The sequence below is a fragment of the Acanthisitta chloris genome, unplaced genomic scaffold (genome assembly GCF_000695815.1).
Source record: "Acanthisitta chloris isolate BGI_N310 unplaced genomic scaffold, ASM69581v1 scaffold15107, whole genome shotgun sequence".
Classification (NCBI taxonomy): Eukaryota; Metazoa; Chordata; class Aves; order Passeriformes; family Acanthisittidae; genus Acanthisitta; species Acanthisitta chloris.
Genome location: NW_008682351.1, coordinates 18342 through 46102, shown reverse-complemented (window position 1 = coordinate 46102; position 27761 = coordinate 18342). Strand labels below are relative to the sequence as shown.

The following is a 27761-nucleotide window of genomic DNA, read 5'->3' as shown; positions in this document are numbered from 1 at the left end:
TCTCTTCAGGAGTCCAGGAAGCAGTAATAATTTTATGAGATGAACTCTTTTGCTCAAGTGAACAATGTGAGCAACCACACAGGACGGACTAATGCAGAGTATTATGGGAAAACATTCTCAAGAAGTGGAAGAGAGATTAAAAGCTTCCTGATGTTATGGCAACACATGAATAAAGCCACTTTTCCTCATCTGTTGTCATCGTTCACAGGGAGGGAAGAGGAGACAGAGTCAGGTGTTGAAATCAGGTTAAAAGGTGTTGTAGGATGAGGACTGTGTCCATACTAAAGGTGAGATAGCAAAGTGGAAGCTTGGAGACAACCTCTGCTCTGGAAGTGTGAGTGAGAGATCATTTCTGAAATGTGTTAATAAAAGTCCCACAGGCTACCTGAATCATATTCAAGATGTCAAACTTCCTGTGTCTACATCAACAAGAAGATGACAAAAACTAGAGAAATTATGATAATGCCAGTTGCTCAAATAAAATGGAATTTTCTCTCCCCACCTCCCTTCCTTCAGCCGTTTTTGCCCCAAGCTTCAAAGCCTTATTTGCATTCATACAAAATCTGTTTACAGTCAATTTCACTGTGATACTGGAGCTTCTCCCCCCCTACCCCCACCAAGACACAAAGCAAAGCTGGCCAGGTGTCTCTAAACCACAGAGCCAGCTGCTCCTAACCGAGCTCACAGGAAATAGCAAGGAAAATATGCAGCATTTGACACATCTGGAATAGATTGCAGGGTCTTTGAAAACAGTGTCCCAGTTCCCTTCCTCCTGCTGATGAGATTTCAGGCTTCCAAACTGCTGCATCAACTATAGAGGATTAGATAACATGTGTACATTTTTAACCCTACATATTCTTTCTGTCCAAATGAGGATTTTTCCATGTTAGCACACCAAGTATCTGTATGAAGCTTTCTGTAAAATGCAGTGGACCCAACAGAAATAATTCTATCAGAAGTCTGCTACTTAATATGGGAAAATTAATGTAGTTGGAAAACAGCACTAGTTGATATTGGTAAGCACAGAAAACGAATCAATATAGCATGCTCTGCATGGCTGCATTAATTCATTAAATGAAATGTCCTAACAGTCAGCTGCCATAAAATATGAGATGAAAAAGAGAAGAGAGGATTGGTTAGTACCTATTTTGCCAAGCACTTTGCCTATAATTCCATGTTGACACAAATACTGCAGCGTGCATTTTTCAATAGGAAGTACAAAATAAACCCCAACAGCGTTAAGTCTTAATTAGCAAAACAAAGCAATGCTTTATTATCTGCTTCTTTTTCATTGGGACAATGAATGCAAAAGAACACAGAAACAAACATATAGGTTTAGAAGGAAATCCCAATTGGATATTGAACATAATACTTAACTTTCTTCTTTCCATAAAAAGCTGAGAAGCGGAGGTGCCCCTAAAGTTTTAGTCACTTTCAGTATTTCCAGAAGATTAGGAAAAAGAATAATGTGACCAGTTTACATATGTATATTTTAAACATTCATTATAGATACAAAACTCAATACAGCACTAGCTTAACACAAATTAAACCTCACTAGTTTTAATGTTAGTAATAAAAAGGCAGAATTCTAATATAAAAAGAAAAACTGGAGGAAATTATTTGTATTTTTTTCCTCAAAGGTGCAATTAACAACTAATGTATTTTTGCAACTGAGATTCCAGTTGTACAAAGGACTGAGAGATGTATTCTCCTACTTAAGGAGATGCATAAATTTCACAAAGTTTAAAGGAAACTACACATGCACGAACAGTAGACAGTACCCCTTATAGGAAAGCAATGGTATATCTTAAATGAATACTGGGAGAGGTGCAACACACATTTTCTGCTTTGGAGCTTTAAAAGTAAGATTTATTTTTTTCTTTCCTTCATAGATTATTTCCCAAATCACCTTGCATTTAAATTAGTTTATTCTTATGAAATGACAAAGTATTTACTCTAAACAAGCATTGTAAGATAGCTGTATGATTTTTTTGAGAAGCCCTCAGTGTTGTATTTATACTGAACTCCAGAATGCAAACCTCCAAAATTACATCTAATAGTAACTATACCTTAATAGCCAATTAACAAAAAATATGTATATAGCTCTAAGATTAAACAAAATTTAGAGAATATGCTGTTACAAAATATATTTTGACATATTTCCTAAGAAGCAATTCAAACAGTCATTTATGCAGAGTTATTTACAGGGGACTCAAAGTGTATCAGTTTTAAGCAAACCAGTAGATTCGTTTGAATTTGATAAAATATTGGCGAATACAAGTTTCTGACAACAAGGAACTCTGAGGTTTAGTAAACTTAAAAATGTCCTATACAATCATTAGATGAATCTAAATTATATAAAAAACTGTCTGAACTGGTTAATCTGAATCATTTAATGCATTTCATTGTACTTAAAGTTCAGATCACCAAGCCAGTGGTACATACAAGCTGTGAAACAAGTTACCACTTAAATCTTTCAGATAAAACAAGCACAGATTAACTGAGTCTGACTGTACCTAATCTATACTTACAGATAGTTTGTTCTTACTTCAATACTATCTTTTTAATAAGCACATATACAAATGTGCTAAAACAAAAGGCAGCAATTATAAATATTTACTAGAATGACCAGAACTGGTATTTGAGCATAAACCATCCTGTCATTCATTTTTGAAGCCGTATCTTCACTAATTTGTCTTCTGGTTTTAGTAGTCTTCTATCATATTAACTCAGAGGGTTACAGATCATCTGGAAGTTTCACACCAGTATAGGACAGGAATGTCTGTTCGATGCAGTCTGGAGATAAAGAAAGAGTTGCACTTCAGTTCACTGTCATGATTTACTAAAAGTAGCACTGCTAACTGACTAGCACACCTGAGCTGTCAACAAACTGACCAACCCAGAAGCAGCAAAAGAGCAGCCTCCCCACTCCCACACATCAGGATGGGAGAAAAGAACCAAGAACACCCGAGAATATTTTCTAACCACAGAGCTGTTACTTATTATTTCTTAAAACTAATAGTAAGTGTAGAAGAAGTTAATTGTCTGTGCAAGAACAAAGACATTTTAGCATTATAGCAATTATATAACTCCTCGTTTCAGTCCTCAAGATGTTTCAAAAACATAATTATTTATGTGTCCAGAGCTGCAAACACTCCACAGACCTTATCAGACCACAGCCCATACATCTCAGTGCTGCTTACAGCTAAAGGAAAATGTAAAGCCACTGAATTCGGATGGGACAACTCATTAACTTCAGGTAATGCTGGATTAAAAGTGTTTTGTCCCAAAGTAGAATTTTAACCTCAGAAGAGCAAAGAACCCCAGACCACATTATCCTACGCTCTCGTTATTCTCTTCAAGCTACAGTTCTCAAATACCATTCATTCCTGACCACTGTTTTAAAACCAGTATTCTTAAACTTTATTTTACTGAAAGCTAATGGATATTTCCATTCTCATCTCTACAAATTTTGGTATTCTGGACAGATTATCGCAACGCTAAGAAAACAAGCAATATGTAACTACTGCATAAAGGAAATGCTGCAGTGTAGCTGCCAATTTAGATTGGTTACTAAATGGCAATCTATGCCTCGATTATTTAACATCACAAAATTTTTACAAAATAGCATATTAAAAAGAAATATTATGTTAGTTAACAGATTTTTTTCATGATAATGTCATAGAGCACAGATATTTATCATTAGGTGTTTCTAAATGTGTATCACTGTCTTTTATAAAAGGCACCATTTGTTTTTTTCTAGGCAAATACCATCTCATTTTTTTCAGGCTTCAATAAAGTGTTGCTGGTTACTTCATATTGATCCTGTGAAAATCTTGGAGAAAATTGATGAAAACTTGTTTATTTACAGCAAACAGTTTCTCAGGTAAGTCAAAATATGGTCTTTAAACATTTTAAGTGCACAGCAATGAAAAAGCTGCAGCATCTATTTCTAGGCTAAAATTTATGTTGCCATGCAATTGAAATACAAGAAGTTGAACACAAATAGAGACCCCTGGTTTCAGTTACGTAGTGAAGTCCAATAAATCCACTTCATGGGTAAGAAGTATTAAAAGGGTGGATATGTGCCAGACTGATTAGTCAGCTACCTGAAGGATACATAAAGCACAATAATCATACTTGTACATGACTGTCTTAATCCAGTCATGTAAAGAGAGGCAATACTCATCTATTGTTTGCATGTTCAGACCCATGTCAATCAGATTTCATATGCAGGCAGATTAGTGCTTCCTAACTTGGTGACAACAGGTTGACTACTAAAGCCAGTTTTCCAAAGGACAGTATCCTGACAGGCAGCAGATACTCCTCCTTGCTTAGGAAAAACAACAGGTTCCTCTTCATTTTTGTTACTGAACATGAGTTCCAGAGAGGACTGGAGGCAACAAGGATGAATTATTTACTTTCAAATAAGAGACTTCACGTATTTCCAAGCCCATGAAGAATATATACAATATTCATGACAGATGCTCAAAACCCATGCAACTTCTGCTTTGTGACAGAATTTTGATCATTTATTTTTAATGTAAGTATTTCATTCTTCCCCATTTTCCTGGGAGAGATAACCTCATCATTAAAAATTGCTTACCTTCAGTACAAGAAAAAAAATCTTGTTCTGTGAGCAGCTGCCATGCTTTCAGACATATTTCTGACTTTGAGATAATTAACAAAGCCTCGAAAGAACAGGAGGAGTCCTGAAAGAGCAGAAAAAGCACAAAATTAAGTATATTAACATAATTTGACACTGTCGCACATTATTCTTATTAAAATAATTTTTAACACCTAGATTATACAAAATAAAGTGAGTTCTTCATGCATCATTCACAAATTCAACAAGCATATCAGCTTTTCTCTTGTGATATAAGGATTCAGTGTTGTGCAAGGCTTTTCAGAAATTTTACAGTCATTCTGGGTTCAAGATTCATCTGATAAAAAGACTGCATGAAAATACTTAAAAATACTTAAAAAGCAAAAAAAAAAACACCCAGAAAAAAAGTATATATTGCACATTTTTTCAAATAGAATTCCTAAAATAAGTTACTAGTGTGTTCTAAGACTACCTGAACCACAAAATATACCTTTAGAAACATGTAAGATAAACATACTGCAAGTCAAAAGAAGGAGAAAAAAAAAACATCCAGGAAAAAGCACCTGCCCAAGAGGAGGAAGAATTGTCAAAGAGAATTGCTCAACATGTACTAGGATTACACTTTTCATCAATTCCACATTTCAAATTCTTTTCAAACATTTACACTTAACTGCATTTGAAAGAATATTTCAGCTAAGAGGAACAGTATATACAGAACAGTCACAGAGAAGTCACATTTGCAACGATGGTACCTCAATGATACATGTTTATCTGTATATAGACACATGCATTAAGATTCCAAAGATTCAAATGAAAATCTAAACTGAGGTTAAGCAAGTTTAGCAAAGGATTTAATTCTTTTCTCTTTCCTACATGATGCACTTTTTCTTCCTGCTGTCTTGGATGAGCCCATGATTTTTTCCTATCATCATTTCTGCTCTAAATGCTTTTTGCTTGTGATTTATTTTAACTTTCCACTTGCTTTTTTTAAACCAAAGCTTCACTAGGACAGACAGACAAAAAAACGACAACAGAGAATGGTCTGCTAACCAGTGGAACTTTACCTAAGCCAGATGCATGTCTGTGATTAAGGTGAATTCTCCATAGAGAAGAAAGCAGTAAGATCTGGATCACAAGTCTACTACAAAAGCTGCTACTCAGATGTTACCAGACAGAGTCCCACACTCAACTGAAAAGCAGCCGGAACAGCAAAATGAGAGCAGGCAGCTCATAAGGTGCTTGATAGCATATTTTCTGCACTACACATGTTGGAAAACCAGTCCAAATTCAACCCATATTTTATATTTCTCTGTTTAGGGAAGAACAAACCCACCCCACTTTCCATTGTGTTCCTCAAAAGGAAACATTGGCTAACATTTAAATTTAAAAATTAGAATTGTCTCTCTCTTCAATTTGTTCACTGTACATGACAGCTCCTTGGAAGTAGACCACTTCACTTTTCTGTGACGCATAACCAGACTTTTCCAGATGTTGAAAGAATGAAAGAGAGCAGAAACAGAGAGGTGAACATCAGAAGAGAAGAGAGGGAAGTAGGTGGGTTCAAGTATGTCAAAAGACTATGCAAAAGAAAGAATCCAACTCAGTTTGTTCACTTCTGAAGAGATGCTGGCTGGACATGCTACTCTGCATGCTCTAATGGGAGCATTAATCAAAACAACAAAATACAGATCTGATTGGCAGTGTTCCCGTGATGTGATGATACTCCTCCATGTCCTGCTAAGTAGCTTTGTTGGGTTAAATCCTTCTATGGTGTTCTGGGAATCTCAGTATGCCCACTTTATCAGTTTAAAAACATTGTTGGTGTACTTCATGCATAAGGGAATGCTGACTGCTGGCTGCATACTGTGTGCCTCGCACTGCCTTTTACTCAAAGATGTATTATAAGCTTTGTGATTCGAAGAAAAAAAAAATCCTCAAACAGTTTGCACTCAAAATGAGGCTGTCCCAAATTTAAGTGAGCTACTTTATGAATATGTGCTGCAAAAGACTAGCAAGAAAATGAACTACAGCTTTTTCCATAGACATGGTGGGGGAAAGTGTTAGGGGAAGAACAGACTATTTTCATTCTAGCAAAAAAAAAGTGTCAAACCTCCATCTCAGGCACCACAAGGCTTGGTTTTAATTAAAGACTTTTCTGAGATGTTTGTACCTGCAAGGAGTCATTTCACGTCCTACTTCAACACAGTCACCTCAAACAATATGAAAGCATTCAAGGGACTGATGCTGCAATGTGTTAAACATTTGTAGTTTCTATATATTTCAAGCAATCAAGGGCACAATAGTAGAGCAAGGGGAGCATTAGGAAGTCTGTCAAATGCCCACAAACAGTACTAAAAGGCAGATAGGGAAAGTTTTAGGTAACATAGTTTAAACCTTTTGACATTTCTTGCAAGATAGATAGTGAGTCACAAACAGCCAAGATCTCACTATTGGGGTTTTCTTTTTAATTTAGTCAACATTTCATTCTAACATTTGCTGTTAGCCATTTGAGTCAATTGACTCAAAGGGAAGAGTGCCACCTACTGAACCTGCAACAGTTTACTGTGCTTCCAGAGCTGGAAATAGAAAATAAAATTGATAGTAGCATTCTCTCTGTAAAAGACGATCATTCCAGATTCCATATTCAAATTACAAAATCCACAGTAGGAGAAAAGGTATGGTGGTTGGGGTTTGATATACCCTAATAAAAAACAGAGAGAAGAGCATAATTTGATGTGTATAAGACTTTGAACATGGGCAAATAGACCTCTTAAGAGAAAGCTGACATCATAGGAGCACTGTGATCAGCAAGCATGAAGCCATTCTCTCATCCTTCTGAGAAACTACTGATGCAGTATGCATTTCAAAGGACCTGAAAAGGACATTTCGTGACCTGTGCACAAGACAGCAGACTCCACCTTCCTAGGACCAGTCACATTTCTTAAATTTTAATAGCTGACATACTGGTTTACAAATGTATGCACTAAATATCACTCACTTTTCAGTATGTTCTCTACATAAAGCCAAAGTTACATTACACAACTCTGCACTGCTAGATCAGTACAAGCAGCTCAAAAAGCATAAATTACAAGTTTCAGTTAAGCACATCACCACTTTGAACAAAATTTTTTGAGCTGAAGGTTATTTGAATAGTCCACACAATAACACCACTAGGGTAACCAACAACCTTGGAAATACTGTGGAAATAAAAACAACACACAAAACCATCAGCAGCTAATGAAAAACACACAGCTAAACATGTTACAGAACTCTTACTTACAATGACATGATTCATCTCTGAGTACTTACACATCAAAACAGAAATGTATTCAATTGCCACTTACCAAGTACAAGAAATATCCACCAAAGCCAGTATTGCCCATTGAAATATCCAGTGAAATAATCTGAAAACTGAAATTCATATGTAATGGTCAGTAAAACAGATGACTAAGACACATTTAATGCACTATGTAAATATAAGAAGCACAGAGGAAAAAGCAAATTAGAAAAAAAGTATTGTATCCTACTAAAACACAAAACTAGTATTTGTGGAGCAGTTTAATACACAAATAATCCTTCCAGTGTCAGTAGGTCTGTGGCAAAGTTTTTTTAAATCTCTTAAAATTATGTGTGCTTGTATAGTTAAAGGATAAATATATGAAAAAAACAGACTTGTATTACTTGCCAGAATCATCTGATGCTTTCTATTCTAATGAGCCGCCACTTGTCGGTTTCCCTTTTTTCCCCCCAATGCCTGCCATCCCAAACACATTACAGCAGCCTGCTGCTTTAGATATTAACACGAAAAGCCACATTAGTTTAATCTTATCAGACAGGGATGTTCTGCTGACCCCTCAAAAGAAGAGCTTTTGACCTTCTGTATACCCCCTACTGTTAATCACTGCCAAGAATACCAGCCCCATAAAGACCCCCAACTCATTAAAGTCTTTTCATTTTCAAACCAGCATTCAGTTCCCAGCAGTGAGCTGAACGCAACTAAATGAACCTTGAAGTGGCATTTCAACTGTTCCTGTTAGTGACCATGGTAGACAGTTTTGTCCTCCCTGTGATGTGGGAGGCAGCTGGAGGGCAGGGTGTGATGGTATTGGAGACAGGTATCTGTGCCTTTACCAGACTCCAGACTTCATGCTTCACTGATGAAAAGGCTAATGAAAAGTCTCCAAAACTCATGTAAGAAGTAGAAATGGCAAGATGTGTGAAAAGGTGCCAGAAGGAATAACATAACATATTTAGTAGCGCTGCATGCTTTTCATACACTTCCATCCTGCTATCATTCAGTGTATTTACTGAGTCCTGCCAGAGAGCTTCCCATTTGTCATTTATAGTACTTTTCAGTCCCGGTTGAAAAAAAAAAAAAAAAAAAAAAGATACTGAGCCACATATGCAATCAGATAAAAATCCAAGACATTTAAAGATGTCTAGGCATAGCTTTTTTCCCTTCGATTAATATACATCTTCTCCAAATTAAAGCCAGATCATGTGTACTCTTTGCAGATTTAATCCTGTACTGTATTCATTTCTATGGGCAATTTAAGAAAAAAAAATATCAAGAAACAGAATTGCTAAGTTGAACTAAAGAATTAGTATTTACATTATCCCTATATAAACACTAGCATTTCCATGATTGGCAAAGTAAGCATTTCATATTTTGACACCTCATTAAAATACTAAATGAATACTTAATTCCCAGAATTTTGACATTATTAATCCCATCTCACTTGATCATCAGTATTTTCAATTCTCTAAACACACACACACATCTATATGTATATATATAAATATACTTTTTTTAAAGTTACAATTTCATTTAATTGGAAAGAAGACTTACTAAAATCAACAATCAAATATTGCCCTACGTGAATTACTCTCACACTCTTTAGGAAGAATCAGCCATGGCTGCAGAATTTCCCCAACAGCAAAACTGTCTTTTGTTTTCCCCACTCTCTCTCTCTGTCAGTAAAAAAAACGATCCAGAGAAAGCATATGTGAACTCAGGCTGTTTAGATACTATAAAGTCCTGTACCACTGACCCTGAGTGGGAAAGGGCGGCACAAGCCTTTGGAGGAGCTCTGAACAAAGGAACAGAACAATTCTGTGCACACATGCCTGCTTGTGTGTCACCATTAGAATGGCTGTTGACACACACCTCATGAGCTTTCTGCTATTTTCTCCAGGAAGGGAGACAACACATGAGAATCTTCACTATGGAAAAACCCCTCACCCCTGAGGTCTTGAAACTGGCAAACTCTAATGTTTTTGAATTAGTAACAGATTACATACAGTAATTTAATTATAGTCTAGAACACAGGAATTCTTCAAGGACATTTAGCATATATTAATTTTTGTGCTTATTATGAGCACACTTTTAAGCAAAGAGGAAGAATAAAACTGACACAATGAGCAAGTTCTGCCCTCTGTTTAGTATGCCTCAAGGGAAACTGAAAATATCCCCAATGAATGCATAGTCAAAAAATTCACATCTTCTCTCTCCACTAAGATAATTTCCATCTCAACCCCTGAATTCCAACAAACACACCAGAATCGCATCTGGTCCAGTAGCATTCCCCTGCTGTGTAGAAGCAAAAAGAAAAATTAAAAATAGAGCTAAGAAGGATGCAGTACATGACCAGGAAGGGCCATGCAATCTCTCTGCAAGCATTGTACTATTGTGCTAAGACCAAATCAAGTAACATATACACAGGAAAACAAAATGGTGGCAGGACATAAAAGATAACAAAGTTATCCAAGACCTCTTTCTTCATTAAAAGGGATGAGATTTTAAATGTTGTGCCTCATAGCTATGTAGAATTCAAGTCCAGAAATTACGTTTCATCTAGCACCCACACAGTCAGCTAAGTAACTTCTATATGACTTACATACCTTTCTGAAAAGTATCTAGTCTTGCAGTGAAAATATCATGAAATCATGGAAAGATGGTAAAAACGTGACTAACTTCATACTCAATTTTGCCTTGATTCAGTATGTATCTTACAAGGAATAAAAGAATCAGATACAAGGAAGAAATGTTTTCTGACATTCCCTTCCCAACAGGCCAAGACATTTATAAATCTTTCATATAGGACACCATAAACCCAGTGATATTTTAAGTACTTGCTCCACTTCTTCTGTACTTTTAAATATTTGTGCAAAGAATGAGTCATTCCGCATTTATTTTAGTGGAAATGTGAACATAAAATGCTGTCAGGTAAAAATAGATTAAGCTTCATCATTAGTAAGGATATATGAACATATAGCAAGTAAATTCTCTATGAAAGAGGAAGTTAGGAAAAATTTAGTCTCTCTGTTAAGCACTAGAACTTAATATACTGATTTTTAATTCCATTATTATATATCCTTAAATAAATTGTTATGTTTTTGTTTTACACAGTCTGTATAGTGTGAATCAAGAAACATACCCGTACAATGAGAATCCATTTGATCAGGGAGAGACCAAATCCACAGATTGCACCATACCTTCCAGCTATGGTATTTGTTATACAGAAGGATAAACAAAATCCAATCCAGTTGAAAATAAACGCCACTATAAAATAAAAGAAACAGTAGCTTCTGTTAATCTGTATAGCTAAGCAAACAGACTTAACAGTAATTTCACTTTTAAACTGCTAAGGACATGCTTACACAGTCAGTTAATTCCCTTCCGGTAATTCAGGCTTTCAGAGATTGACTTTGAACCCAGACATTCCCCATGGGATAGTCACTTAATGACAAAGCAAATGGTAAACAGGCTGGAACCTACTACTTTAAACAAGAGACAATTCCAGTGTAAAAGAAAGTATTACATTGCAATAGAAACCTAACCAGATTACACTAAACATGAAGGATGAATTCAAACAGAGGCCTAACATACAAGATTTGGATCAAAAATCCCAAAAACTTGTACACTTTTATAAACAAAAATATAGTTATATGCACTCATATGTGCATTTTTCAAGGCTGCATATTCTGCATTATCCAGTTCGGATTGAACAGAAGAAAAGTATCTGCTCTTGCACTGTAAACATAGTGTAGAAATGAAGATAAGTTGAGAAGCTGATACTTCATGGGTTACTCTCTCCTGTTTTAGAACTATATTCAAGCATAAGACATAAGAAGCTTTGGAAGTTTTACACAGAAGCTTAAGAAATCAAGGAAGAAAAAGAACATTGAGCAGAACTAGCACTATTACTTCAATTAACACTTTCACACAACTCCCTGTAGTTTAAAGATTTAAAGTTTCGTATCTGTGTATGTACTTGGCAATCGACGTCATCGTCTGTATCTGTATCGACTTCAGTTTGAGCTCATTATGTCAGAGTGTGGGAATTCCCGATTAGGGTACCGATTAGGGTAATGTCCCAGCTTTGGGTGTAGGTGAGGGCATTTGAAAAGAAAACCACCAAACAGAAGGGCTGGTGGATTTGGTGGAAGCAAACAATTCAGGAGTTCTGGAGAGGACAAGAGGGTGGAAAATTGAAAACATTAGGGAACTCCACAGTAGAGCTCATTATGTCAGAGTGTGGGAATTCCCGATTAGGGTACCGATTAGGGTAATGTCCCAGCTTTGGGTGTAGGTGAGGGCATTTGAAAAGAAAACCACCAAACAGAAGGGCTGGTGGATTTGGTGGAAGCAAACAATTCAGGAGTTCTGGAGAGGACAAGAGGGTGGAAAATTGAAAACATTAGGGAACTCCACAGTAAACACAAAAATAAGAGGCAAGACAAAAGCAAAACAAACAAAAGCAAACACACACACACACACACAAATCCTTAATGTTTTAAATCCCCAAACTTAGGGAAAAAAACACACAAAATTCAGATCACCACAGGAAAAAAAGTCTGTCTTTTCAGCTCAAGTTTGAATGCTTATAGCAAAACACTAGGAACAGAAAATTGCACAGGAGTTTACTTTAATTAGAGTAAAATTTTAAAGCATTATCTAGAAACAACCGTTCTCAAAAATATTTTAAAATCTTTTCATAAATCCTCCAACAACCTTCACAAAGAAGCAATGGTTCGCCCACAAATGCAAAATTAGTCTGCAAAACTGCAGTGAGATTCCATGAACTGAAAAGAAACTGAAGTTCCAAGAGAAGTTTTGAAAGACTTCACATCAACATAGTCATTTAGGACAAGTGAGAAAACATCTTGCTTTGATTAGAGCCGTAAGTAATAGATGGTGGCAACCAGAATTCTTACTTTTATCCTAATTACTGATCTTAGAAAACAAAACCCCCAAACAGAAAAAAACCCAAAACAAACCAAGACCCACAACCATTTTGAATAAATTCTGATCCTAACGGGCACATGCAGAGAGAAAAAAAAGGAAAAAGAAAAAGAGCCTGCATTTCTGTTATATAAAAACTACAGACTAACACTGCTACCCTAACACTTACCTATCTTTCCAAAACCCAGAAAAAGCATTTAAACTTGAGAAAGTCTAGACATGCTGTTTTGAAAAGAGGACTTCCCTATTTTAAGCAAGCTCTTCAAAGCCACCATACTTTCCAGAGTAACAGACTTCAGAAGAGAGTTACACAACTGCCTGTTCCTGTCTCAGCACTAGAGCTTACAGCTCTCTCCCTTTCTCCCTACTACTCAAGCTACAAAGGGTGACTGATTATGGCTCCAAAGACAGGTATGCTAAACAGGGCAGAAGACAGACATGTTTCTAATGGACTATGTGGACTAGAGGAATTTCCAGAGTATGCATAATATTAATAGGTAACTGAACTAATTTGTGCACGCGTAATAAAAATTAGAGATTTCCCAATCATAAATATAGGAGAGGAAAAAACTTTCTATTTGTAATCAATGTTGAACACTATCAATTTCACCCTCCTTTCAACTTGGAATAAAGGAATATTCAAAACAGAATCCACAGTCACTGGATAAGTATTAGATGGATATTTAACACTGTGTTATTTGCCTAACTCTTGAAAGAAAATGCATCAGCACATTCTAGTGTTGTTCACACTAAGTCTGGTCTTTTACCCTTTAATCACTGTGCCGTTCCATCAAGTTAGACAAGCAGACAATGCAAGCAGGAAAGGCATAAACCATAAAGAAGTTGTAAACTAAGCAAGTTCACACATCCCAATAAAACTGAACTATATACAAAAGCAAAATCTCATTATTTAAGTTTTCACCTGAAACCATCTGCTAGAAAATTGCACGGTGAGGGCCTAAGCAAAATTCCCCATCTTCAGCAGTATAAGGAACCTGTTACTGTCACCTCCATAAAATCTAGGCAAAGTATTGGGAAGATTCTTCCAGTGCTGCTTTGGTGTTGCATCACTGGAACAAACTTAAGATTGGGAACAATAACGTCTACACATTTTCAATCTTTCTCACAGCTTCTCTCTCACATCCCATGTCCTATTGCTACTCTGAAAATCATCTTCCTTGTTTCATTCTGGTTAAAAAATACATTATTTGCTTTGCTTTCTGAAATGTATCTCCAGCTTTTGAGCAGACTGCAATTCCTTCCAAATGCTTTTCTCTACATCAAGACCAGCCTCATTCACCTATCTGTATATCTTTTTCCATCATGATTTCCATGTGTATCTTCTGCCAGCCATGCAAGTTCTCTGAGCTTTATGGCTTATACTGCATCTGATAAGAGTTACCACATTTAAATCCCATGTAATTCCTGTCTCAACTAATTATTGTAATGAAGGTTGTTCATATTTTCCATCCCTATTTTGCCACAGAGAAGCCACAGCACAAGTTCCCCCATGAAGCAGAGAGAGAAAATAGACTGGTGAGGGGACAGACAAGTAAAAGCAAGTATCTACTAACTCCTCTAGAGTTACCAATTTCCTTCTCTGTCAACCAGAGACAACTAAGTTGTTGTACGAGTTCCTTGCTGTGACAATTGCTATCCTCCACTGTTTGCCTGTATCCACTCTGTGAAATGCAAATAATGCTGCTCAGCTGTTAAAGAAATGACCTTATCCTTCATACCACTTCAGCTTCCCATGACATTACCACACAGACAATGTACATCATAAGGAAAGCCATTCCTAAAAATCTCATCAGCCTCTATAACCACATCATGGCTTTAACTAAACAAAAGCATTCTTGACTCTTGTTGGTCTATCCTCTTCATGCAGCCAGGTTCTGTGTGTATCTTCTAGATGCCTGCTTCAAGACAAACCACTCTGCAACAAGAACTGTTTCCTATCCCAGGGATCACTAGTGTTTACATTCCTACTCTAGCCCAACTTTCAACTGATGCTGTCCTTCCTCATGACAACAAACATCATATTGAAACACAGGTAAGAAGTTGAGTTTTGGGAGGAGCAGGAAGGTTGGACTGAAGGCCTTTTTTAATCAAAAGTCTTCTTGATACCCAAAAGCAGTGCTCACATTTATGCTGTAATTTCCTTTTATGTTTTCAGCATGATATTTCCAGCCAAAATACAGAGTACAAAAGCTGAGTTATATGTATTGCAATACATCAGGAGATGAAAATAATGACAAGCATACTACATCAAGTGCTTTTTCCTCAGCTGTTCTTGCACTTCACTTGCTGTTCTTTTTTACTTAGCTTTCCACAGCTCCACATTAATCACCTGAGTTTATATTCAGTATCATGAAAAGAAACCAGCAAAACTGGTCTGTATCACACCCGTGATACAATTACAATGGCAACTATGTATACAAAAAGCCACCATGCTCAGTTATAGTCTTTATTCCACAATTTGTTTGTCCAATTACTTACAATATACAGCAAATACCAAGGAGCTTAATACCTGACCTAGTCTTACTAAGAATACTGCAATAAATAAATAATACTCTCTAGATCTTCATGTGCCACTAGAAATTATTCATTCCACTCTTGAACTGGGACACATCGCTGCTCCTTTCTGAGGGTTCACCTTAAGTCTGATGATGATCATTAGAAGCATTTGCTGTCAGCTTCCATGGATCAACATTTTTTTTCCTGTTGATTAATGTTCAAAATATTTCCTAGCAATTTATTTCTACTGCTTCACTACCCTTGTTGGCAATTTTTCTCATGCCCATATAGATTCTAATTCCTCATTCCAATTATTCTGCATTATATTCAGTGTGTTTGGAGAAACTATGCAAGTCAAATTTCTTCTGCAGTAAGAAAGAAGTTAGGTGTTGGTGTATGAAGGTCAGCCAGGCTCCTCTGATAACCAGAGAGAAATAAGCACTCACAAAATAGTTCCTTTATCTCCTTTCAACATTAGTTATTTCAGTCGAATCACTTCCCCCTCAGCTTCTCTTGAATGACTCAGGGAAACCTGTATAACAGGTCCAAAACAACCTCCTTCAGATAACGTACCAGGATGAGTCTATCAGACATAATTCAAAAGACTTGCACTATAGGCAGATTAAGCATGAAAGCCAAACCCTTTGGTCATGACAGTGACTTGCTCTGTCACAATTATGGCTGTGTTCAAAATGGAAAGAAACAGCTCAGAAGTTCCTCCCTTCTGCTGTATGTACAAAAAAGAAATTACCCTGAGAAAGTCACTTATTAATATTTTCCTCTGGCATTATGGAATGTTTCTACTATTCTGTATAAGGCATACCTGACTTAAAAATATGCAATAGAAAAAACAGATGAAGTGGTCCGATAGCAAATTCTTTGGTTTTTTTTTTTTTACATTCACAGCAATATATGAGTGAATATATTCATTTACCTCAAAACCAGAAATCAACAAACACCAACCCTGACCATTAGAGAGCAGATTCTTTGCTCACCAACATAATAACAAAATTTCACGAGACACAACAATTTATTAAAACATGATTTTGCCACGTATCAGAAATAAAATAGGTAGTTTTCCAAATTTTTCCACCAAGTTTCTGAATCAAGAAAAAAAAATCCCACCTGCTCATTCAGAGGACTTTTATTCTTTAGCATATATTGTCTCATTCTGTTTAGCTATGCTAAACAGAACAGTACTTGACAACTTAGATGGGAAACAGGTCTGTAACTCCCATGCAGCAAGCTCCTAAACCAAACTGAACCCCCAAACAAACGGATCTGGCCACTAGAGGGCCTAGAGACAGCAATTTTATACAACTTCGGCAGCTACCACTAGATGGTGGCTACAGATCACTAAGCGCAACATGCAGGTAAGTTCAGAGAAAAGTTTATTTTGTTATACTTCAGTTGAAGAAAATGAAATTAAAGAAAGCTGGCTTACTGATCTTTTTAAAAGAAAGGCATCTCACCCCCCATCCCATCCCCAAGACCCTTCTACCAAGTCTGTACTTGACAGTCAGGGAAGGAGATGGGTCAGCACACCCAGAACAAGCCATTCACTAATGCTTCTCTCACTAGAGAGCAGTTCCTGATACAGCTGTACATTTTAACTTAGTGAGGAAAGTTATTTGAGGCGCTCTGAGATATCTACTTGCAGTGTTCAAACATATCCCACCCTGAAAAAACCCCTAAAAGATAGCCTTACCATAAATTTCATTTTAATTCCTGACTCTTAAATGTATATACATCAATTTTATGGAGACTTTTATCTCCTTATTGGAGGGATGTGAATATATCACCGCCTATTTACAAGATACCCTCTTTATGTTAAGCTCATTTTTCATTTAATTCTGCAACTCCCTAATAAAAACTACTGAGAATTAATATTGCAGGTCTATAAATGCTATGAGTTTTTGTGAACTCATACTGTGAGCACAAACAACAAGTTTATCAATTTCTATATGTAACCAGTATCCATAATGACCAACACAGATCCCAATCAAGCATCCACTTGCAGAAATACCTTAAAATGTGCGAGCATTCATTTTACGCATTTCCTTCATACATGAGCACAGTTTGCATTAACAGTCTCAGAATAATCAAGAAAAGTCATGATGATATAGAGAGTATTTTTGTCAAACATGTAAAGGTAGTGCTGTTTGTGGTCAGACTCAGCTAAACATTTATTTGAAGAGAAAGTTGCCAGCTTATCCAAGTAAACGTCTATGTTCTTCAAGGTTGACACAAGGTTCTGGGCATGCAGTTATGGACAACTGTGACTTCAAGGACTTAAGACATATTAGAACCAACAATCCATGAGACCTCCAAATGCAGTGTTGATGAAGGCTTGAAAGGATTTAAAAGCAAGAACAAATTCACACAATACAGAACCAAAACAGATTAAATACAAAAACTTTATAGCATGTAGGGAAGGAGAAGGAGATAAAGGGGAAAAAAAATTAAGTCATACCTTCCTTTGCCCCTGAGAATATATACCCTTTCTATGGTCTAACTACAGAAAGAAGTCAGACTACAAAACTTACTTTGTTACATGCATTTATAGATTTGCCATGTGAGGAAGACATGTATTTTTATCCCAAAATGTTAACACCACATCGTCCTAGTACATTGTATGCTAACATGGAAAAAACCACTTCTGTAAAAGGTTTGTAACCTGCATGTGTAACAGTTAAATAAAAAGACTGTGAAAGACATTACAGGAAAAAAGAACTAATATGAGATGCAGGTTGAAAGACAAAGGAGATTTCAGTGGATAATCAATCAGCTTTCATCCTAATGAATTCTAAAAAGAACAGATATATCCCCAACACCAAGCTTCCATCCAGGTTCCAAAACATTTATTTCAGAAAGTGAAAATACCCTCAGAAATTAGAAAGAAATATGCAATTGTCAAACAGGAAGCAGCTGCTTTCTAGAAATAACTTACAGTAGCTAAGTCTAACTTTGCTTAATGCAGTACCTAAGTTCCAAGACATGCATAGTGTGCACACACAGTACATGACCAAGAATTACAGTAGGGATGGTTGCAATCAGAGGTTACCTGAAGACAGTACATTATTATATAGTAGTGGTTAGTTCAACCTAAAAGTGAATATGGTTGGATTTGTTCCAAAAATCCACCCATGGCTGTTTAATTCACTATGTTAACATCACCAACTTTTATGCAGTACATCATCTCTCAATTTTTTTTCTAGTTACAAATCAATTGCTGGATTTCTGTGATCTGGCCTTTAATTCAAGTTGGTGGTCCAACTGGAAGATGATAGAATTTCCCAATTCATACATAACAGTGCAGCCTTGATATGCCTCCAAGCATTTACTATGATTTTGCTTTGCCCCTTTATCTGTGACAGATGCCACAAAAAAAAAAAAAAACAAACAATTGCAACATATTTGCTAGATCTGGAACAGGAAGTGTTTATATTTGTGCACAGGTAGGAAAATCCATTCATTACAGTACATTAATGCAATTTATCACAGCTATCTTTTATATTCCATAGGAAAAAAGGTACAATTAAGATATACCTCAGTAGGTCTGGGATACAAGATAACTTACTGAAAAATGCCAACATGAAGATGCCATCATTGCCCACTCTAAGCTGATCTGCATCACTGAAATCATCCCGTGGTGGATACTCTTCTTCCTGGATTTACAGGTTAGTGATAATTTAGTGAAAAGTTTAGAATAACTATCTACAGGATAAAGTATTAATCATGTTTCTAAAGCTAGAAGAAAATTGACATTTCTGTAACATGTCCACACCAAGGAAGTTTAAGAGAAAAATAATTTATAACTATAAAACAAGTCTTATTTGTTGCTTATATTGACAGAGCCCAAATTTTCTGTAAAAGTTGCTGTAGAAGATATGTACATACTGCCTATTCATCTTAAATGAAGCCAAAAATTAGTTCAGATTAGTACTTTGACAATCAAAACCAACATAAATATCCCTTTTTAGTGTAACAATCTTGATAGGTAGCCGAGCTATTTTTTTGAAATGACATCACATAGTACGCTCTATATTTTTCCCTGCCAGAAAAGTCTTCTAATGCTTCCCAAAATATAAAATAAAGTTTTAGGGAAAGGTTAGTGTCTTAAAATAAATTGCTGATGCAACAACACTGCACTAACCAATTTTACAACCCACAGAAAAACAGATGCAAGGCAAAGAAAACCTCCAGAGTCACTAGAGGGCGCGAGAACATTAGAAGTGTCTAAAAGTCCTGCAAGCTCAAAAGGCACCAGACTTGAAGTCAAACAAAAGTGAACAGACATGTCAGTCAAAACGATCCAAAGATTTCTCCCATCGTGTAAAAATCCTGGACCTTAAAATACTGAAAGTAAGAGTTTGCTGTGTTTTATCAGGACTCGATTTTCAACAGAACTTGGCAGATGTACATATGCAGTTCTATTCACAGGTAAAACATTGCTCCACCTGTAGACTGGCAAACATAAAAGCTTTCACGATGACAGCACTTACTAAAGACAGCCTGATGAAAACTAATACCAATTAAACACCATTTTTATACTTAAATGAGTAACATCAAAACAACGCAGGATGACACAGGTTAAATAATGCTGTCAGCAGCAGCAGTAATATGGTCTAAACAGAAGCATGAATAACATTCTCTTCCTATTTTTTGCTCCAATTAACATAATGTATTAGGACTGAGATAAGAAATTACCTATAAAAACAGATGAAATCAAGGGAGATCAGTTCAAGTGAAATTTACTTGGCTGTTTCACCCACAAGCACTTACTACTGAAATAATGTTCATAACTAAAAGGGCATTAAACAATCAGAGTGCTCTAAAGCTCTGTCATGTGATTCACATCTTCACCTTTGTCAACAGAGCAAAATACTTTACTGGGGTATGGCAATTAGGTTAAAAATGTGCAAGAAAGACCTGTACCAACTCAAAGCAGACAGCTGTACCCTTAGTACCATGGCCCTGAAATTCCAGCTGTGCTCTGTATTTCGGATCAATTAAACAAGACACTGTATCAGGTAACTTATTTTAGAAACACTGCTATTCACATATACAATTCCAAGGGAAGCACAAAATACTAATCAAGCAACAATCTTAAGGGGCTATAATTCAACTCTACATAATTTTAGATGTCCCTAAATGGTCACCTTAAAGAGTTAGTTTATTTAGTCTAAGTTTGCGTCAGCTACAAGACTGATGGGGCTGGGGGGGGAAGGAAGGGCTGAAAATGCATTAAATTAAGATCTGCACTTGAATGTGTTTATCTCTGAAATGCATGACACAAAAGTTGCTTTTTTTAAGCCAGGGGAACAAATATTATTTTCAATTTTAATTTTACAAGGTCTACAAGAACCTATATACACTAATTTTGGATTTATTTCTTTAAAACTGTCTGCTAACTACTGTACTTCATACTGGCATTTCCAAACAATTAGTGAATTATGCTCCATGTAAAAAGTTGCCTCAGACAAAATACAATTTTGCTCAACTACAGTAACAAGTTTAGCAGGTTCCTCTATAAGTACAGGCTTCTCTATGGCTTACACACATGAGAAACAGGTCAACAGCAACATGAGAGCAGACATTTGCAAGTAGGCACTGTTGTATTAAGTGTGAACAAGTTGTAATTTATCACACTCCATGTCAAAAGCTAATATTAAACCGTGTTGTGTCTACTGTCTTAAAAAACTGAAAACTACCAGAATGTTTAAGAAATTAAATACTTTCCTGTGCTTAAGTCACATACAGCCTATATCTACATCATTTAGGATTATAAGGGCTTTATCGAGCAGTCCTGCAGACAGAAAACACTAACTGACCACTGCTCAAGTCCCACTAATACTGGCTGTCTTCCACACAACTCTCATTTGATCTAGCTGGTGTCAACTGTCCCAGTCTTTCTTCAAAATGTCATTGTTTGCCACCATGCACTGCAGAATGAAAATAGGTAATGAAAAATGACTGCCCTCTCTGCTGATGCTTAGAGCTAAACATAATTTCATATAATACTTCTATTAGTTAGTGACATTTTTATCAATGTGACTACATACGTTTTTCTTTTTAATGTGAAGAATGTAATGCAACACAGAAATCTGTAAGATATGTAACACAGTTTCAATAGCTCATACTAGTTTTTTAAAAATTTAGCCAAGTTAAGGAATATGGACAGTATTTCTTGCTTTCTAAATAAGCAGACATCTGTATGCACAGAAAATGTACTGCTCCTATGACAAGAGAAACATCTAAACAGAAAAATATGTTACCAACATAAATGTCATGTCACACAGAATAATTTCTCTAAACAAAAGAACAATGGCACACAGTATCTATTGAGGTCAAATCTATTAACTCCCCTGAAACTACAGTGCCCTCTGTAGTATTCTGAAAGAGGAAGACTTTTTCTCCTCAATGCTTTTCAACTTCTTTGAAATTGAACTCTAGCATGGCATATAATGAGACAGCAACCTTTAATCAAGTAAAGAATCACTAAACTGATATAATTCTTTCCAATGCTGTGGATTTACAGAGGAAAAACTTCTGAGAAAAGGGTCAAATTACTTAATAAACCCCATAAATGATACCTTCAGCATACAAAACAGTATGGAGAAAATAATAGTGGGGAGGGGAAAAAAGGTACAATGAACCCCAGAAGCATTTGTTTGCCAGCAGGAAAATTCATAGCAAAGTCTAAACTAGAGAGAACTATACCATACCTCTGGACGACTGAGGAATATTTCATCAAACAGACTCCTAGATTCCCTAAACTGGGCGTGCTAAGCATGTAAAAACAGAAAAACATAAGACAAATGCAACTGAAAAGCATTAAGTAAAAGCCATTCATTGCAACATACAAACAAGTCATTTATCTGTTAGCAATATTTTTGTCCATTTAAATTGACCTTTCAAAACTGACCTTCAGAATTGAAAAGGAAAAAAGTCAGAACAACTAATGCTATCACCACTGATGACACAGGGCTGGAACAATTTCTTTGATACAGTTAGATATCTGGGAGCATTTGAAAGAAATACAGGTTTATACACAGCCTATTTCTGTAAGATAAGCTACACAAAGAACTATAAAAACAAATACTGAAATTTAAGTTTAGATTGTTCATTTTATCTGTGGATGGAGGGACTATGACAAAGTATTTAATATGCACACATTAAGTTATTTTTAAGATCCCTGCATGATTTGGGGGAAAAAATATGAAAGCTGTTTATTAAATGTGCTGCCCTTTTTCCTCTTTGGCTCAATGAGTACATTTGTAACCCTCTTCACCGCACACTTTGGACTATACCATGAAAATGAACAGCTTCGTGTATCACTCAAGGTAACATAAGGACATTTAACTTTTTCCAACTCTTCACACTATTGCAGTAAAGATGCAATATATCTTCAGTTTACAAGGAAGAAACTAGAGGCACAGAACACAGCAGAGCTCACATTTTTGAGAGCACTAATTTCACAAGGCTGAAAATAGAAACTAAAAAATCTACATGTTATATCAATTGTGTATGCTTTGCAAAGTGTGTAGCACACAAGTCAGATACTGTCAGCAATTGTCACTGCTTGTCACTCCAAGACAGTGAAAGTGAGAAAACAATCAAACTTTGCACTGCTATGTAGTTAGGTCACTTATCTGTTCTTCCATGGGTATTCAGAACTAAATCCTTCCCCTAAAAATGGCAAATCAGCACCCTAGCCCTAACAAGACACTTTTTATTATAGCCATCTGTCAGATTAAGAGTCTTATTACACAATCTTAGTCCATCCCAGTGTAAATCCATCAGAGGTATTAAATAAGGCAGGGATTTTGTGGCACTATCACGTGGTAGGGTAATTAAAATGGCATTAATTAATACTGCACTGACACAATTTTAATATCATCTACAAAACTGGAACTCAGCTTCAGCATTTCCTAGTTTTTCCCCAAATCTTAACCTGGTAAGCTTAATAGTGCTGCTTTAATACAACTTGTATGTGTAAGCGTTTGCTAAAAAAAAAAAAAAAGAATGAGGGAACAAAACCACAGAAGCAAACTGAGCAGAAATACTATCTAACTGGAGCTCTCAACAGTCAGCCGGAACGTGGCTTTCAGGTACACTGTGTAGACACCTGATACTAACTTAGTACTGCCATAAGTCTACAAATTTTTAGTCAATCTCTGATATGGGGGAATAATGATATGTTCCTACTGGTTTTTCATAAGCAAGTGGAATTCTTGTGGTGGCAAGCACATGGTGCCTGAATGTCAATTCTACTGTATGTTCCAGCAAAGCAGACTACGTAAAGTTTATTTCTCGCTTCATCACGGTGTCCAGCTCTCTGACCTCTGAACTCCAGATTCCTTCTTTCTCCCTACTTCTCTTTTCTCACACATTAGCCTCAGGCTCCTTTCCCAGTACATCTTGTCCCCACCTGGGTTCCTTTCTCCACCCATCCCAATTTATCCTTTTCCCTTCTGTTTCTGAGTTAAATAGCTCAGTACTCTGTCCATACCAGTGCTCTCCATTGATCCGTGCCATTTTCATTTTGACTCCCCTCTGATCCCTGCCTGTTCATTTTGAGCCAGTTACAGCCTTGCTCAAACAAAACCAAACTTCTCTTCCCACAACATATAGGCTTCATTCAGAGGCTCAGTCATTGTCTTTATTTCCTCCACCTACTATTGACGACAGTTGAATCAAGTGGCTTTACCCTTCCCTTTTACCTGAAGGCTAAGAATCATAAAACTACGTCAGGGCACACCAGAAATTCCTATTTCTCAGTTCCAGTGTTTTCACTGGAATCAAAGCAATCAAGAGCAGCCATAAGGTGTATCTACTTTTAGTTCTGTAATCCTACTCCGACACAGAACATTTGAGAATGTTCTCTGGGAACAACACATCTGACAACAGTCCCATCCCCTTCAGAGCTATGAGCAGCCTAAACTTATTCATGCAAGACAGTCTCCACGCATTTACTAAATTTGAAGCTGTATGTATCAACCAAGGAACCTCACTTTGCAAAAACTTGTCATTTGGCCAAAAACCAGGCAGACTGTCTGAGGCAGGGCAAAAGATGTTTCTTGCACAGTGACCTGAACTCCTAAGAAAGAGTTCTCCAAAGTTAAAAAGGCTTAAAATGGCAAGACAAAAAAACACTTGGTTTCTTGGTTTGGGTTTTTGTTTTGTTTTTGGGTTTTTTTCTTAGCTTTATACATGAAATTGGCTGAACTCCAGGCTCAGCTGTCAAGGAAGATTGCCCCTATGTCTGAAATTTGGCTTCAGAGGCTTCCAGACATAAAAAGTTAAAAGCAACAAGAATCTTGCAATAGCTGCATGTCCTGTCAGCAGCATCACAGGTACTCTAAAAGTTAATGCTTGGGTTGCTAATGTTCTAAGTTTGTAATTTCAGATTGAGGGTTTCATTCAGACCAGCATTTCAGCAAATGTTTTCCTTATATGACGAGCAGTAAAGACAGACTACACAGAATCCATGCTCCTGTTACAGCATTTAAAAGGTTACAACTGGAGATCATCACCTCATTGCTGAAACTTGGCAAGTAACCATTCAAATCTCCGTGGTTCCCTACTGCATTTAGTAAAACAGATTTGTGTGACACCTCCACTGGTGATGTCACACAAAACAACTTGAACTTTAGCTGTGCATACCTTAAAGTGAGTGTTGTGCACTGAGTACTGTGCAGCAGTTAAAGAAGGAACAGCCTCACAGTGGGCAAGCAAAGGGTTTTTTCCCCAGTTATAAGCACACTGCAGTCAGTAAGATTTTAAATGTATATCAAATGTAATCACATTTGATCTCAAGGAGATTTTTCATGAAAGCACTGGGAGCCTAATTTGGGTAAATTGGGTTAATAATTTGTATGGGCCAATACTACCAAGCAGCAGAATTTCCACATTCCAAAACTTGAAAGAAGAAATCTGCTTACAAAACTAATATTTATCACTAATTGCAGGTATCAATTTTCTATTTTGAAGACAGTATTCTTCATAATGTTAAGTCTTACAAAACTATAAACACTGAATATATGCCTACAACTTAATTTACTGTTTACTATTACTTGTGGTGGAGGAGGGGGGGGTTGTTTGGTTTAAGTACTTGACACATTTCTTTGCAGTTCAGTATTTAAGTTTCCATGGAGCAAACAACAGGGACCTTTCCTTTTAAAAAAGACCTACATGATGTGGAGTCTTATCCTTTTCAGACTCTTGGAACTCTCCTTTCCTCTCTAAAGGTCTTTGGTGGTTTTTTGGTTTTGTTTTTTTTTTTTTACCATCTGAAACACTATCAGCAATAACTCTACAAAATAGCATTAGTAATGAATACCTAATTAAAAGTTGACAAAATACCAGATAAGCTGTTAAAACAGGGTAAAATTTGTCTTTTAAAGCTGTTTATACAGCAGCTATGTCTCAGAAAAGAGTGACTAGGATACGCTTTTCATAGTGCTTTACAACTAAATCACACTACCTGTACAAAACCTAAGCATCCAAAATATTTAAATCATCAGCCCACTGTAATCTTAGTAATAGGTCATAATACAGGCCCAATTGTTATAAATAATTAGATTAACCTAAAACATTTCACAAAGTTGACATAAAGCAGAACTATAGAACTTACTCGTTGGGCAACTTCTGCTGCAGCAGCTGCCATGGCTGCAGCTTTGGCCTTCTCTGCTTCATCGTAAGTGGGAAGAGAGGTAGCTACACTGTATGGAGGTGGTACGGGATAAAATTCATTGTTTGTTTCTGTTCAAAATAAAGAAGTTATGTATTTTTAAGCTTGAAAAATGTCAAGAACATTAACTTTTAAATGCACATAATTATCTACCTTTAAAGTACATGTTTTTACAGAGGCTGAAATTGATGATATTGGTATTTCAAGTTCTAGTAAGTTTGGATTTTTGCAAAAAATACTGAACAGCTTGATAGTACTTTTAGTTGCTACTGAAGCCAGAAACCTTAACATTATATGCTGGCAAAGAGCCAACAGATTTATACACAAAAGAGATCATATTTGCTTAGTTACATCCCTAGGCATTTCAACCAAAGGCTTTATATCAAATCCTACAAAAGACATGCACACAAACATTTCAACAAAACCCCAAAGCTTTTAAGTATCAATATCAATCTGTAACTTCAGTCCAGTAATAATCATGCTATATTCTTATTAGCATGGCCTTGTTGCCAACTCCAGTTGTTTCGTGAAAATCAGTTTTTCCAAGATTTCAGGTTCAACAAATTCTTCTAAAAATGATTCTTCTATCGAAATGGACCAGACTTCATTCTTCTATGTTGAAATAGTAAAACACCATCATATAGAATAGAACTATTAACAAAAATAATAAAATCTACTTAAAATATGCCTTAAGCTTCCTCCTACAGCCAGCAGTGACTTGTAACAAGATTGTTTACATGGTAAAGATTTGTTAGCACAGGTCACATGGTCAACAGACTTGTCAGCACACCAACACAAGGATGTTATATATAGGGATAATTCTGCACAGCTATGTATTATACTTGCAAACACTATCTCGAAGAAAAGGGACAGGAAACTGCTCTTTTAAGCAGCGTTAAAAAATTAGGTTGGCAGTTACTTCTAAAATATTTATTTGGCACATGGGGGACGCAAATCCGTGCAACTTTTCTTAAACAGGGACTTGGATGTTGCCTGCTGTTAAGCCGTGCACATTCCAAAGAAAAGTCACAATCTCATGAGAAAGGAAGCAGTGAATATATGGATAAAAAGACCTATGTTACTTATTTTTCATGAGAAGTTTTACCAAGAGCCTTTAAAGCAAATTTAACCTTTTCATGGCAGTATTTTCACCAATGGCACACCCTTAAGAAGTTTAAGTTTTGATAGATCAGTGCTCTGTTGGGTTTTTTTAATAAAGAGGCAATGAGACTTGCTAATGAGGTCTAATAATGGAGCACTACTCAAAGATGTAGATTAAATGTGGAACTGAACTACATGCAGACTTAAATAAAACCTATTACACTAATTAATGAACATCCATTTAGTCTAGCAATTTGGAACAATCAGTATAATCTAGAAGTGTGCTGCTTCTGAACAAATCAAAGGGCTGTACGTGGAAGCACAGCTTTTTACTTCAATTGTGTGCACAGAAAAAACCCATCCCGCAGCACCACAGCACTCTGAATCAAGTGCTGATTCATGCACACCTCCCTGACAAGCTGTTATGTAAGAAAAATACCTGAGGTTGCAGCTGCTTCTACAGCTATGCTACAGTAAGGTGGAGGGGAAGTATCTGCTTCAGATAAGGCTGCTGTCTGGGGAGTCTGCGTAGTCTCTGTGGACGTTGAAGGCTGTTCAGCTGCTGAAGACTCTGGGGGGTCATCCTCATTGTGAAG

At 36.5% G+C, this 27761-nt stretch overlaps 1 protein-coding gene across 1 annotated transcript; it reads right to left on the bottom strand.

Annotated features, from left to right (window-relative positions):
* Positions 1 to 1508: 1508 nt before the first annotated feature.
* NDFIP2 (Nedd4 family interacting protein 2) lies at positions 1509 to 27761 on the bottom strand (the record flags this gene model as incomplete). Its single annotated transcript, XM_009078506.1, has 8 exons — positions 1509 to 2796; positions 4607 to 4712; positions 7951 to 8017; positions 11044 to 11168; positions 18949 to 19036; positions 22097 to 22156; positions 26008 to 26135; positions 27605 to 27761. Coding segments are annotated over 7 exons (729 nt in total), but the record flags the coding sequence as incomplete, so codon positions are not given.